This window comes from Dermacentor albipictus, chromosome 2 (assembly GCF_038994185.2).
Source record: "Dermacentor albipictus isolate Rhodes 1998 colony chromosome 2, USDA_Dalb.pri_finalv2, whole genome shotgun sequence".
Classification (NCBI taxonomy): Eukaryota; Metazoa; Arthropoda; class Arachnida; order Ixodida; family Ixodidae; genus Dermacentor; species Dermacentor albipictus.
The window spans coordinates 181,233,221-181,249,034 of record NC_091822.1 but is presented as its reverse complement, the minus strand read 5'-3'; the positions used below and the strand labels follow the sequence as shown (position 1 = coordinate 181,249,034).

Here is a 15,814-nt window from a genome sequence, read left to right as displayed (position 1 = left end):
TCGCTCAGGCACTGGCTACTCGTACCTGCCGGAGAGCATGGGTTTATTGGCATGTAATGAAACTTTTTGCGTGGTCGTGTAACATTTCCGAGTACTTTCGGCACGTTTACGACCTCGTACTGCGAATTCTTCATTTTTAAGCTTCCGTTGCATGCCGCCGCGATTGTCGACGAGCCACCGTAAGTTAAGTAAGGGAAAGCGAACCAATCAAAGACGCCGGCACCTCCCTCTTCATCTGGTTATCTTGTTTAGCTGCAGTGACTCGGCCCCATCGAATTCCTCTCCACTTGAGCCTGTTCCTCGCCTCTTGTGAGCCAATTAGATCAGACAAGCCGCTCAGTATAGGCAATGTTATTCATTTTTCAAGCGAACAAAAGTGACCTCCTATAAACGAGGAGAGCGTTTGATTGGTCTGTTGAGACAACCCTGCGGGTGACCGACCGATGCCTGCGTCGGCGGTTACGCAGATTTGACGTCAAAAGATTGGAATAAAACTTATTGGAATAGCTTTACGTTATAGGGCCCAATAATGCCTGGCAACCAGGATTTTTAGAGTAGAGTTCGTCACATAATTTGGGAGCAGCTCTTTTGGCCATTACATCTTCCGGCGAGTGGTTTCGCCCGTTTAAATAAAACGCTTGTGTTCAAAAGGAGACAAATTGCTTCTGTTAATTGTTTCTAAAGGTTACCAAAAAAATCCTGAATATTGGGTTGCCAGACAAGAAAACCCTACCCGGTCTTCAAATGTAACACCCGATTTTTCTCCTCGGAATTTAAAAAAATATCATACGCGAAAGGGAAGCTCACCATAGCCAGGGAACCGGCGTCAAAGAGACCCACCGAAGCGCGGTGCTTATCCGGCGGCGCATACCAGTTGGCACATACCGAATGACCCAACCAGATGTCAAGGAGGTTCACTGAAGAGCAGGAAAATGCCGAGCGGTTTATGCCTAGTGACGCGAGCTGGCCTCAGAGAGATCCATAGATGAGCGGCACATACTCAGTAGCCCAATTTGGCATCATGCTCATTGAAGAGCGGCACAGAAAGAACTCGCACGTGTCCAGTGCTTCAAGCTGGCATCAAATAGGTTCAATGAACAGTGGCACATACCCAGTGCCACATACCCTGTTAACTAAGTTGTTCTGACGGTTGGTTTCGATTTTGAACCCTGTTCCACAAGCGCATCAGCCCGATGCGCTGCCTATTAAACCATGAACTCCCAGTTACACAGGTTGGGGTGAAACGGGTTAACTGATGAGTGGCACATATTGAATGCCACATATCCGTGACCCAAGTTCGAACCCGGCTCCCTCATCACAGCAGCGTAATCATCTAACCCCCAGACCATGTTCTTAGCTAGTGACTCAAGTTGGCGGGAAAGCGGTCAGAGACATCGCCAGACAGGCAATCCCCCGAAAAGGGCGTGAAAGTACACTACTAATCGTAATCCAATTATCGAATGAAAAATTGTACCTTTGCGACTGCAGAACCATTGCTCACAAAGTCCAACGAAGGGCAATTCAAGGGTCGAAGAAGCGCACCGCGTCGTGTAATCACTAGTGAAACTTTATTTAGCAGGTTGCGCCAAGCACAGGCGCTAGCTCACAACAAGACTGAAGCTCAAAAAACCAGCAATTTTTGTTCGCATTAGCCCCTAAATCAACCTGGCAGCATGTGCTCAACACACCATGGAAGAGGCAGCCCGGCAGCAACGTTCAGTTATGTACTTGGCCACCGCACTTCTGGGGCGGGGAAGGAAGAAGAATTGTATGCGATTATTGTATGAAATGGACCGAGAATCGGGCTGCTGCCTTTTTACGGGAGACATTATGAAACCCATACTTTTAGGTACATTAACGTAATGCAGGGTGATCATTTTCTAAGTTTTCCGAATTTTTTTTAGAAATCGCCTGTAGCAAATAGCATAATTCTTGCCCATGAGCTGTATTATTCAAAGAGGCGGACATCAGTAGCAATATAAATGAAAGCGCATGTCCACATAATTAACAAAAATCACTAATTAACTGCCTATTTAATTGTTTTGGGGCACATAATTGTAGCCAGTGAGTTTGCAAGACGTAATCACTTGAAACGAATCTGCAGGCTGGCGACAGTTTTGAGGTATTCCCAACATGTGCGACGAAATACAAAGGTGTTCCAGTTACTTTTGTTGTCCAATGCATAAATGAGAGTTTTGTTCAAAAAGTAAGTGGAACAACAGTGCATTGTTATGGCGAGTTTGATGGTGCATATCTCCAAACTGGTCTCATTCCGGAAATCCATTCTAAATGCCTAAGCCTTGCAAGCTCATCGGCTACAATTCATAAATTGCTATGTGTGCCATGAATTAATTATTCCGAAGTCAATTAGCATTTGTTTGTTAATTAGTTGAAGATGTGTTTCGATTTCTCGTGCAAATAATGTCCGCCTCTCCGAATGCTCCAGCTCATGAACTAGAATTATGTTATTGTTAAAAGGCCATTTTCCAAAATTCCGTAAAACTTTAGAAATCAGTACGCTGCATATTAGCTTGCTAACTCGCATCTCCAGGGATAACATCCGGGGATCGAAGAAAAGCAATGATGAGTGTGGTGATGCTGCACTTTCCGGGTTCCGAAGTTGGAACTGAATTCCCTAAAGCCTCTTAAGCTAGAATTGTTTGTGAGAGGAAATTCCAGTCACTGCCGACGCTGGAAATATTATTGGCGAACGCAGTCGGTCAATGACAAAGCGCACGTACGGACGCAAAGCTTCGAGAATTCGGCCTCTGAAGACGAAATCGTCAGCGAAGCCGTTGCCGCAGCGACCTGACCACGTCACTACAGCGCGTGCCGGAGAGCGTGTTCTTCTCGTTGCCGATGCTTGCACAAGAACCCTGTCTTGCAGGCGTGGTGGCGCAGAGAGGTTGTTGCTTAGGCGCCTGTTTCGAGAGAAGCACGCCAGTAAGTAGCCTGCCCGGGTGGCTTCGCTACGGCCGTTCGGTGAAATAACCCCGGAAACCCGAAAGCAGCCCGAGGTAAGCGACGCACTAGCGCCGGCAGAGAGTTACAAGCGCTTCGCCGGGAGGAACTTTCTCTCCTCTCTTTATCGTAGCTCGCCCGGAGCCACGACGCCGTGAGAAGCCAAGCAATGCAAAAGAGTGCCGCCGATATCCATCCCTTGGTTACACCACGAACGCGGTACGACGTAATTCGGCTTCCTTTTTTTGTCTATTCTTTTCGTTTTTTTCTTTCATTCTCTTGTTCTTTCTTTCCCCCTTGCTTCCACATCTCGTCCTGCTCTTGTTGCTGTGGGCGCTGAGTCTGCCGACAGCGTGCGCAGCCAGGAGCCGAGGCGACGAACAATCCTGGACCGGACTCGATGAGCCCTGGAAGACGGCGGCCGGCGCCGCAACCGGTTGGTTCCCGGAGGGAGATTTCTGTCCCGTGGCATTGAACCGACCTACGGCGACGGAATCTGCTCGCCGCCCTCATCACCGCCCCGACCGATCGGCTCGATCGATTGCTCTTTGCCGCGGGGCTCGAGACCACTTTCCCGTTCCGTTAACTGCGCGCGAGACCCGTCCGCGCCGCGGCGCAGAGAGAAGAAAGTGCTGCTTCTCAGATAAGCGGCGCTTCCTGGACGACGAACGTGGTCGCACGCGGGGGTTGAACGTCCCTCCGCGCGCGAGCACGCAGCGATGTCAACGGACCAGCCGGGCTCCTCCCGGAACCGCCAGCCATGACCCAGTCACTTGGCGAAGCCGCCACAGGTGGCGGCTGTCGGACGGCCCGACCTCCCATCGAGGGCCGTTTCGTCATCACGGCGCGGCCACTTCCACGCTTACCGCGGCCGCAGCGGCCGCCGGCGGCGCTTGGGACACGGTCTTGCGACACTCCGTAGCTCGCCGACCAACGCTAGAGGAGTGCAGTGGAAACGAGACACTTTGGGAGCTGCGGAAAGTGACCGCCCGGTTTTTAACCCGACGTGCGAGCTGTTTCTATAGAGGATGCGAGCCGTGACTGAGGCTGCGGTTGAGTGCTCCAGATAGATATCCCGCCAACAAAAGAGTGCGTTCGTCACGAATGGCAATCATACTCACGATTTCGTGCTCAGCAGCGCGAGATCGCCACAGCCACTGGGCTAGAGCTACGGGCTTTATATTTGTCTGATGGTCGTCCTTGCAGTGACAAAGTTCTGGCATGCAGTATAGTTTCGAAATGCCGATCCTTTGACACTTAGCACTGAAGGGCCCTGTCGTAATGGTAATCTGCAGTTGACCACTTTGTAACCTACTCAAGTAACGCTCACGCGCTGCTAAGTAACTTGCTCGTGCTCCGTTGTGAGTGCTACGGGTACTGTGCGTTTTCTCAATTCTTCGCGCACTGCTGTCGTCTACCATCTTAGGTAGATTCACGACAATGTTTCAGCCTCAAACAATTGTACCTCTTGCACTGTGAATCAAAAGGCGTTACTTCTGCGTTCTTCGTAACCACGGTATTGTGAGCATGTCACTGTTTTCAGGTAGCTTGTTTATGACACGCTTCTCGTTAATAAAGATTTTGCAAGACCTTCCATTCTCGTTAATAAAGATTTAATGCTAACGCGGCTTGTTTTTCGTTTAATTATATCAAAGGTATCGCGTGGCTCCGACTTACGCTGAGTATTGCAATATGCAAAGTGCCTATTATATGCATAAGCTACTACTATAGTTACCCGCCACTTCAGTCACATTCTTACGACGAGATTTCACCTCAGATCTTCAGCAAAGAACTTCGAGCCACTCAAGAGAGAGAGAAATATAGGAAGGCAGGGATGCTAACCAGTCAAAAGTCTGGTTTGCTACCCTACGCTGCGGAAGGGAGAAGGGGAAGAGAGAGAAGGGAGAGAGACGGTGTAGAGACGTGTACAGACAGTACTTGAGTTAAAGCCACTCGCGCAAGCCAGACGTTCTGAGAAAGCACAAAAGTGCCTTCACTGCCTTCTGAGCCGATGATCTTTGGGGGTGGTGCTCTAGTAGTGTCTGTTCACTCAGAGGACGATCATCTAATTTCCTCAATGTGTTGGACAAAGAGTGTCTTTGTGCTTGAAATTGAGGACAGTGGCACAATAAGTGGTCAAGAGTTTCGTAAAAAATGAATGACATGTTACTGCGTAGACGCCCATAAAGTATAGCACGAACGTGTAGAGGCAAAGGAAAGTTTTCCACGCTGGTATTCTTTTTATTCTTCAGCTGAGCTTGAACCAATCAACCAAGTTGGCGCTTTGCTGCCGAATTGACAATTTGCTTTTTGTGCTGTTCTGCTTAATCGTCAAATTAAACGGAGAATTCAGCACCATCTCATCTCAGATGCTCAGAGAAAGAGAGCGGAAGGGGGAGACAGAGAGAAACAGAGACAAGCACGAACAAACCGCGTACACTACAGAGCGGTAGTGGGCAGCGTTCTTAAAGTCTATCGTAAAGCCCCGCAGACCGCAGGAACCTTAATAACGCGAATAAGATCTTTAGCGTGGACGTTCTGTGAGAGTACTGAACTAAAGCTTTATATATATATATAAAGCAACACTATATATAGTGTTGCTCCTAATTGTCTACTTAAATCTTACTATTCGGTATAGACACCTTAGCAACTTGCCGTAACCAGCCCTCTGACGAGCATGGGCTGTGAATAAACAACGAGCTGCGCAGCCCAGCAACGCAGTGTGGATAGTATACCACTCACGTCCACATCCTGTGTCCCCCGTCACAAGTGCAACGGACTGACTCCTTTGAATTGACCATGTGCACTACTATAGAAGGAGGAGTCACTCTAGTTATAAAGGCTCAACCCATGCCAGAGAACAACCGGAGGCAGCGAATAACTTATAAAGTAAGAGCAGCGGAACAATTAAGGGAAAGCGGGAAAATAATCAAGACTAGAAAGGGATTGAAAGAGAACAAACTGACAGAGAAGAAACTGGGATATCGGTATACAGTATTCCAGGTAAGAACCTGATTCTATTTTAGCTGCATGACGATTTCGCAAGGAAACGAGGGGCAGAACATAGCCTTATGCTATTTTCTCAGCCGATGCAGTCGTTAAGCTGGTAGAATGAAGCGAAATGAAATGAGCCCCATGCGCACACTCAATACGAAGGAAATCAGTCTTTCAAGGTCTCGTTTATCATCTGGACCAGGTGACCGCAAAAGTGGAATTGTACAGCGCACCGACACCACCTTTGTGTATGAGCCGCTTTTCCTGAAAAGCTGCTCGGACAAGCTGTGCGCTGAAGTCGGGCGCATTACCAAGGTGCCCCCGGGACTGTAGGGTGGACGTCGCCGGCGGAGGGGAAGTACATAGGCAAAAGGAGCGCGCCAGACGAGAGCGCAAACGAAGACGAATAAGTGCTTGTTTGGAGGCGAAAACGCCCCGGAAAGTGAAAGGCCGCTCCAAATATCGCAGCTACAGTCTCGCAGAATCTGCACGAGGCACAGAAGGCAACTCTTTGCATGAGTGTCGTCTTCCAACTGGGCCGGCAACCGAGACGCAAAGAAGATTGAACGCAATGGAAAGGGGAAGGCCCAGCGGATATCGTGCCCCGAATCGAGCGAGCGACCGTGACAGACCGACCATCACGACTCCAGCCCCAGTTGGGGCCGAAGAAAGCTTGAGAGGGAGCACAAAATAAAATAAAAAGGAATTATTTACGACGTCTTATCTCAGTGTCCACGCGCCGGCCGGATGTGGGACAAAAGCGCCGGGGGCCTTCCCAAAAAGTCCGGGGAAAGTGCGCCGAATAAAAACCGATTCAGAACAGTCGCCAACATCGGGGCTACCCCCTTCAGAAGCCGCCCGACATCCTTCCTATCCGCTTCGACCCCCGCTGTCCTCAGTGTACGTAGTACGGACGTGCGTCAGCGCGTCTGGGTCGAAGACCCAGACGATGACCCTTACTTCTGCGAGGCCGTAGACGTCGAAAGGGTCGTGCTCTGGAAATCGAAAACTGCGTTTCTGCGCTTGTGTGTGCGTGTAATACTTTACGCACCGGCACTTTTTTTTTGTACTTCCCCCTTTTGCTGGGGAGGCCCCCTCTACTCGCGTCCACGCCGTGCATACCTCTTTCTCCTCCGTCCATTCCTCAAAGCAGCAGACGCACGAGAACAGAAGCGTCTGCCGCCCTCTGAGGTCCAGAAGAAAGGATTGCAGAACACTCCCGGCTGCTCGCACCATTGTCCACCTGGTCCGCGCGCCCTGGTCTGCCCTGGATCTCGAGGCTGCGGGGTGCCCCTCTCCCCGCCTTCTGGATGTTTCTCCCCTTTCTTCACTCGTGCACGTGCTCTCCCCTCAGCGCTGCGAAACAAACAAGTTGAGGCCAGCCAGAATGGTAAACACGGCGCTCGGGCCAAGGAAAAAGAAAGTTTCGAGAAGGTTGTGATGTCTTCGACGCTGTTTACTAGCAGACGAGGGACCACCTCCGAGGCCGTATAAGCGAGCGACACGGCGTTTCATTGACAACCGGCGCTAAGGGAAGTGAGGGAAAGAAGGGTAAAGACGACAGTCCAAGCTGTCTGGCGGGGGAAAAGGGGAGACGATTTTTTTGTCACTCTCTTTCTTGGTCGAAAATTTGCTTACGGCTGCCGCAGCGCCGGGTGCTGGTGAGACGAGACATTCAATGGAAACAGGATGCACGGATCGGGCGACGGGAAGTTAGGGTATTCGCAACTTTCACGGCCTATAGGGGGCGCCACCTTAAATCCAACATGGCTGTCCGAGAGATTAAGAACTAGAGCAGTCGGTGCTGTGCTGCGGTCGTCTTGCTCAGTGACATGTTGTTTCGCGTCGTCATGTTGAAATGTCTCTTCAATTTACACGCCCGCTGTCGTCAGCCTGCGTAATGGCTCATATTGGGCGAGCAGAACGTAGGATTCGAAGCCTGCTTGAAGGCGAGGAAGTTCTAAACACTGTTCATCTTGTGTGTTGCGGCATAAAAGCGTGCACGTCGACGTCCGTAACTGTTGAAGGCCTTTGCAAACAAACTTCGCGGCTCCGAAGCAAACCACATGAGCTGTGGTTTCAGTTTTGCCGCGACGCTGTTATTAAGAGAAGTTAGCGTGCTTTCTATTTGCTATTCTATTAATTTGACCTCTGTGAACGGGTACCATGAACTTTTATACGGTGTGGTGCTCTCTGCAAGTAGTTACGTAGACCACTTGAATAAGCCGCCGTGCCCAGAAAAAAGAAAACCTTCCCGGTATCGCGCGACTGAAGTCCTTTAGGTCGACGGTGTGAAAAGCAGCGTTTTGTGTGCGAAAATTTCTTGTCTAGTTATCCTTGCCTGTGTTCACATAGCTGAATGCTGAACACTAGAAGTAAACGAAAAGCCATATCTGACCGCTTTTGCGAGCTAATACGATAACTGTTCACCCTTGTAATTTGGTTATTGCGCTTTATGCGTGCTGTGCAAGCTACAGTCTTGCGGTAGTTTTACAGCCTGCGTGAGTTCTACCGCGTCTTGAGCGATACATAGCCAATATTTACCGGTCCGCGGCAATGCTCGCTTCATTCTTCCAGTTATCTTTATAAAATAATATGCACGCAGATCAGTTGAGGGTTCGCTACGCGAACACTGCACAGTAGTTTAACGTTTGTTGGACTAGGATTTGTTACCTTACGAGCGCAGTCATGCGCACCTCTGCACACGTTTCAGCCGTGCATCGAAGTGGCAGACGAGGTACGAATTCCAGGTTCCTGTATACGCCTGCGTCACTTTGCTTCGATGCACAAATGAGAAACTCATCTCTCTCTTCCAACATGATGGAAAGTCAAGCGGGCGTTGCAGAGCACGAATGCATGAACGAGAACAAGAAATTTTGAAGCAGGTACAAGGCTTCACGGAGAATGTTTGCGCTCCAACGTAGCCACAAAGGCATGAGTTGCAAGAACGCAAGCATCAATCATCCTACAACACATTTGAGTTAAGATGGCGCATTATTTCTTTCCCTGCACGTAATATAGAGCTATCCCTGCGTCTTTATGGAGGTGCGTGTATTCGCGATTTCAAGTGCTCGGTATCGTCACTCATCTGTCGTATTCCAAAAAAGTCCTCCGGCATGAAGTGCGCACTGCAAACCTTCATCGCTTCTGTGACAGCTTTGCCAATCCGCAGTTTCATAAGAAATTTCTTCATCATGGACGCAGCCCGTGGGAATGAGTGAATGCTCACATCACCTACCGCATAACTACCGCTCGGCACCCATTGCGGCATGCAGCAAATGCGGTTACTTCTATGTTTGCTCATTCTGAGCATATTAAGTGTCTTTCAGGATATCACGGCAGCTTTGAACGCGTTAAAACATCAAGCAAAAGTGAAGGAAATGCGTACACAACAACAATACGCTACCCGAACGGGCGGCAGCCAGCGGCGGGTATAATCTTTCGATTGTTTCCAGCCGTCGCCGCACGAGGACGCCACCGTACGTGAAAGTTGCGAATAGGGTGGCCACAGCTTGGTACGAGGAGTGGGTATGTAGAGCGCCCTGGGCAGAGGCATCGGTCGCGATGCAGACGCGCCTCGGTGTAGACGGTGCACGCACAAAGGGTGCGAGACCAGGGGTTTTCCCTTTCGCTCCACGGCGGGCACCCGGGTCCATTGTCTTGCCTTGACCAGGTGCTGCTGCAAGGGAGTCGGTGGCCACGTGCACTCTCGGGGAGAAAGTAGAGCGCATGGCGCGTGCCGCTTACGCGCGACTTCGCAGATGGCCCGCCGTGGAAGACAACTTAGCGGGCCATTGCCCACACCAAGACAACGTCGGCAGCCTTTTGTGCGTGGTCGCTGCCGTGTCTCGAATCTCTCAGAACGGTCACTTTAAAGGTGGAGACTAAGGATGAGCACTCAATTAATTTAGATTGGTAGGTCATTCGCCGAAGCTACTTTTTCCTGTATTCATTTCGCGGGAAAGTGTTGACAACTACTGAACAAAATGAAGGTCGAGCATTTCACCTTACTATTCGTCTAGTTACGCGCCCATACTTCGTTGGCGCCGCTGATGTCTCAGATTTAAAGTATCTCTCGTATTGGAACCGTTTACGTGCTAATTGTTGAAACTTACTAGGTTGAGTATATGGTTATCTTATATGCAATGTAACAGTTTGCGTGTCTAAATCCATGACGTCCCGGACAGTTGGCGCGGGAATTAAATGGGCGGTGTCACCACCGGCCTTTAATTCTTGCGTGTACTTTTTTTTTTGCCTTCCTCAGGCTTCCGGTCAGGGTAACAGCAGTCGCTTTGCGAAAGCAATGGATACTTTACTATTATCCAGGTTAACTTATCCTTCCACTTTAGTGTTTGTTTAGGAGACCATCGGCACTTTACCCTCGCGCAACCGACGAATGCGATTCCTTCTGTGCCTGCTTCCATTGATGCTTCCTCTACCATGGGACTCCTCAAACGCTATTGCACATGTGCGCAAATGGTCTGAGGCAAAGGTATTGCATATACATCGTGTTCATCAGGTGCGGTAGAAGCAACCAAATCGATTAAATGCCGGCTGTACCCGATCGTGTACGCTACTATTACGTGTGGTCCTGGGAACACAATTTTACACACAGTCCAAATGAAGAAGTCTGACAAAGTTTTGTACAGCGCTAGGTTACGGATTCTTTCAGTTGATAGGTTCTATTATTAGTTTCTGGGTACGTATATATTATACCGGTGTCAGACGGCGCACTTTCGATTGCGATTGAGCACGATCGGGATCAAATTTCTCGGTCACGACTGGCTCCTTTGCCCAACCTGCGGGGGTAGCAAATCGCGATCGAGAATTTTGATCCAGATCGGGCTTGATCGCAATCGAAAGTCACCGTGTGACACCGGTATTATGTTCTTTGACCTGTCAACGTGATAGTTTATGACGCGTAGCTTTCACGCCACTGTAAATACTTTCTGACTAACTTTTGTGTGGATATTCAGACAAGATGTAAGTACTCACCGCTTTAATGCCGTTTAATGAGCTCGACAGGCGTATTTCAGCCCGATAAGCAGACCCGACACGCCACTCTAGAGGATTTATTTGAATGTCCTAGTGCTTTTATCAACACGTAGCGGCCTCTCTGACGTGTTTTCTTTGACAAATACTGTAGCATGTACAGAAGGTTCCTCTCGTTTTATGTGACACATGAGTTACACTACGTGAAAATTCCCGGACAATAAACGATCGGCTACTCGGGCATATCTATCGCACCTTACACGTTCACGCGTGAATACTTTTGCCGTATCGAAACTCTGCGCGTCTGCCGGGCACATATAGAAACTTCCCGCTGCCATGCCTTTACTCTTATTGCCAGTAATGGCTCATATAGGCTACAGACAGAAATCTGCTATATTAAAACTGGACAGCTGTCACTCTAAGTATGTTTAAGAAATGGGGCTACCGGCTGCGCACTGGCCCCGGATCTGTCTATGGACGGAAATTTGCATCCCGCCAGTGCTGGTAGCAACTCGGCATTCGGCGGTCAAGTGATGAGAGTGATAAATCTATTACGCCATAAATGTAAGAGGTCGGCCTGAACCAAAGTTCTGACCTACTACTGAAGGAGAAAGAAGGCTATTGGGAGTAAAAAGAGAAAGACATAAATGTGTTGATGATGGCGACGAATATACGGCGGCAAATGAACTTGAACAGGGAAGACTATTTAGTATCAAATCCAGATAACTCTCGTGAAAGAGTTTGATGAAAGCCCTCAAACAAGCGACTTGCACATACGTACTCAGGGGGCCCTGTGTGACTGTTCTGGGTTCTGAACTTGCAGAGTTAAAACGGTTGCGGAACGCCTTGAATTTTCTGTGGGCAATAAATAGAATCTGGAGTGAACGATTGCAGGAACTTCTTTATAAATGCGTAGTATAGCGGCACTGGCCTGTTTTATCCGAGCTTAAACGTCTTCGTTTCTGAACCAGCGCTCATCGAACTCTGTCCAACGCTAAGCAGATGCCGATTGAGCCTCAGCGTCGAATAGACTGCCGCCACGCGAGAAATGAGTCGGAATCAGCGTTTGGTTTCATCATCTTGATTCATGAAATCCGCTTCCTTCTCCCTTATTTCAAACCGCATGTGGCGCCTGTTCAACTCAAATACTAGTTCTCAAAGATACAGGGACTCTCTCACGACGTCTGCGCGCGCACAGCCGGAACAAACTGATCGCCAATAGGCGACCGAAGAATTGCACTTACAGTGCTTGTTTCTACATAGCTCATGTATTGATAAAACTGGTTTCCATCAGGCTCTTAAATTGTTATTGTATTACGTACTTTTTTTTACAACACAATAAGTGTCACCGCACTGGTACAAAGTGATTGAGCATTAATTACTTCATTGTCACTCCAGGAATTGGAGTTGATTCAACCATATTTACACCCGTCACTTTGGCACCCAAGAAATTGACACGCACGTCGTTCATTAGTTGCTGCTCATATAATTGCTCATATAGCAATTATATGGACACTCCAGGCGCATTGCTACCGTCGCCATTGACCTCAGGTTCCGTATAAATTAAGTCCTATGTGATAACATCGTGACCGCGCCGCATGCTGTATGTGCGAGTGAAAGCGTAGGGGTGTGGTGGTGGCATGGATGAACCGACGATGGTGGCTCAGTTTTGTGTACGCAAGGGAGAAAAGCGGGGAGGAAGCGCGCCGCCTTCCGTCGCGCGCGATACGTCAGGAGAAGTGGAGGGAGGGGGGGGGGGGGTCTTAGGATTCAGTGATCTGTGAATCTGTGATTGTGCAACATGTCTATTTGCCTTGTGTGACGCTTTACATAAAGTGACTTTTTTAGACACGTAGATTTATTAGGGACTTATGCGTATATTTAAATACAGTATCTTGTTGCGAGGTTTTCTGTATACGTGCAGTGAACTTTGTTTCCAGTGACACTTTTTTTAACCTTTATCAAGCTGTATCTTCACATTTGTATATTTCATTGTACCTTCTCATATCTAATGCACGAGGACGATTCAAATGAAAGTGAGCCAACCCACCTCGCGCAATAATGGTTCGGTTATTTATCTGCGAGGCATGCGCGTAGCACAAAAGCATCTCTCGTTTACAAAAGTGACACGCAGGCGTGACGATAAATGTTCTTTAATGCTCTCATACACTGGGTTTAACATGGTTTCCTGACATAATGGACACTCCGAAAGTTGACCATCGTGGTGCCGTGAGGTGTTTGACAGCTGAAGCTGTTTCCTAAAAATAAATTAGTCGCCGTATGGCTGCCGTGTACGCTGAACATTGCATTTCATTGGCCACTGTGAAAGGTCGGAGCAAACTGTTGAAAGAAGGACGTGAAAGTTTCAAAGACGGTCGAAGACCGGGCGAAAGCCACCGTGAAATCACCCCCAACACAATTGCAAAGGTTGATGAGCTGATTAGACAAGAAAGGGGGATAAGCATCGATGAACTGGCACAGCGTGTGAACATCAGTCACGGTTCGGTTCACACCATAATTCGTGAACACCTCGGTCATCGGCTCTTGTGTGCGCAGTGGATGCCCAAGATTTTGAAACCACCGCCAGACGGCGGAGAGGTTCGGCGCTGCCATGACTCATCTAATCCGGTATCACAACAATGAGGATGAGAACTTCTTGTCTGCAATTGTGATCGGGGACGAATCCTCCCGATCACAATGGGCACGGCAGCTTTTCCGAGAGCATGCCTAACCATGCGTGGCTTGTGTTGCAGGTGCTTTTTCTTCGTATGGTCTCAAGTGCGGGGTTTCTAAGCACCCCGAAGCATGTCCCGCCGCATCTTGCACCGCCCAACGCATCGCAAGCTGCCAAGTTTCTGCAAGATTATCAAGTCATCGATTGCATCGGCGAAGTCAACGCTGGATGGTCCAGTGGAACCAGTGTAACCGTGACGTCACGGCCTTCAGCTATAAAGGCAGCTGCTTCACCCGAGACCTTCAGAGGGCACGGCAGCTTTTCCGAGAGCATGCCTAACCATGCGTGGCTTGTGTTGCAGGTCAGTTTTTATAATCCCTATTCTAATGTACGTACAAGCTGTTATGGTCTTTTTGTGCTGCCGTGCCCCCAACAGTGTTTTCATATGATTGCTGATTGTTGGCTTGCTGTACTTATCACTTTGTGTGGAGATGTGGAGGAAAATCCTGGCCCTGAAGGTCAAGAAATGCTGAATGCTATCTTTGCTGCTCTGAAGGAACTTCAAGAATCCGAGAAAAAGCGTGATGACACACTGTCGCAAATGAATTCTCAGCTGTCAAGGCTGGACGAAGTGCTACGAATATCAAAAGCGAATGAACAGAAAATATCTGTCCTGGAGAAATCGGTGAAGCATTTCGAAAAGGTTTTGGCTGCTCAGGATAAAAAGCTTAACGATTACGAAGACAGAGCACGTAGAAATAACTTGGTGGTGTTTGGAATTCCTGAAAAGCCTGACGAAACTAGTGACATGCTCGAGGATATGGTGGTCCGGCAGATTTGTCATGATAGACTGGGGATCGTAGTCAAATCATTGGAGCGCATACATAGGATCGGCAGGTTACGGAATAACAAACCCAGGCCCATAATTCTTCGTCTGTACAACTTCAGAGAAAAAGATTCTATCATGAAGGTTTGCTTTAAACTAAAAGATACAGGGGTATCGATATCACATGATTACTCACAAAGAACCCTTGCTATCAGAAAAAAGCTGTGGCAGTCTATCGGCACCGATAGAAAGGCTGGGGACAGGGTCAGACTGGTGCATGATAAGCTGTTCGTAAACAACGAAGCTTACACGTGGGATGAAGGCAAAAATTGTAGAGTGCTCTTGCGCAGGGCCAATAGTCCAGCGCAGAAAGTCCGAAATGCCAAGTCTGGAAACAGGAATGAAGACTGACGTAATATTAACACCGCAAACGCCGAAAAGAAACTTTTTCGACTACTTTGCCTGAACGCACAAAGCTTATGCAACAAATATGACCAACTAGAACGAGTGCTCCTGTTGTATGATCCTCATGTTGCGGTAATTACCGAGACCTGGCTGCGACCAGAAATAACAAACGATTGTGTTTTTCCGCCAACATATCACTGCTATCGCAAGGACCGTCTGACACGCGGCGGAGGCGTGGTTGTTTTAGTTAAAAAAACTTTGGTGTCTTTCCTTTTGCCTGCTGTTAGCACGGTGCATGAAAGTGTTTTCTGTAAGGTGACGTTGTCGGGTAACCAAGTTGTCGTCGGGGGCGTTTACAGACCACCAGGGACTCATCCAGATTTTTTATTAGAATTGTATGATTACCTTGACAGTTATCAAAATCAAAATGTTATTATTGCCGGGGACTTCAACTTACCTCATATTGACTGGTATTCAATGTCATGTGGCTCAACGGACACTAAAAGTTCTGAAACCCTGCTAGATATATTACTAGCGCACAACCTTACCCAAACTGTTTACCTGCCTACAAAAATTACAGATTCAGCGACTTCAATTCTCGATCTTGTACTATGCTCTGCTAGCATCTCTGACTATAAAGCTGAAGTGAACGAAGGGATCTCTGACCACAAAATAGTGTACTTCACATGCGCGCTTACTACTCGATCGCAGTTACGTACTCCCAGGTATATCACTGTTAAAAATTATGATTCTGCTGACGACCTTCAAATTGTGCATTGTTTGGAAGAAGCACTTGTACAGCTTGATACTGACGATGACGTGAATTCTTTGTGGAACAAGTTTAAGTCCTTGTGCAACTTTTGTATCAGAAAATTCATTCCAGATAAAACAAAAATGATCGGTAGACAGAACCCTTGGATAAACAGAGCCATCATTCATCTCAAACGTAAAATAAAACGATA

General features: G+C 48.3%; 1 protein-coding gene across 1 annotated transcript in view; it reads left to right on the top strand.

The window, feature by feature from the left end:
* Positions 1 to 15,080, top strand: part of LOC139056362 (uncharacterized) — a 109,943-nt gene extending 94,863 nt beyond the window's left edge. The window contains exon 2 of the mRNA XM_070534544.1: positions 13,701 to 15,080. Coding sequence (XP_070390645.1) covers positions 13,701 to 14,858 — 1,158 coding nt within the window. The 3' untranslated portion in view covers positions 14,859 to 15,080. The remainder of the gene's footprint in view (positions 1 to 13,700) is intronic.
* The last annotated feature ends 734 nt before the right edge of the window (positions 15,081 to 15,814 follow it).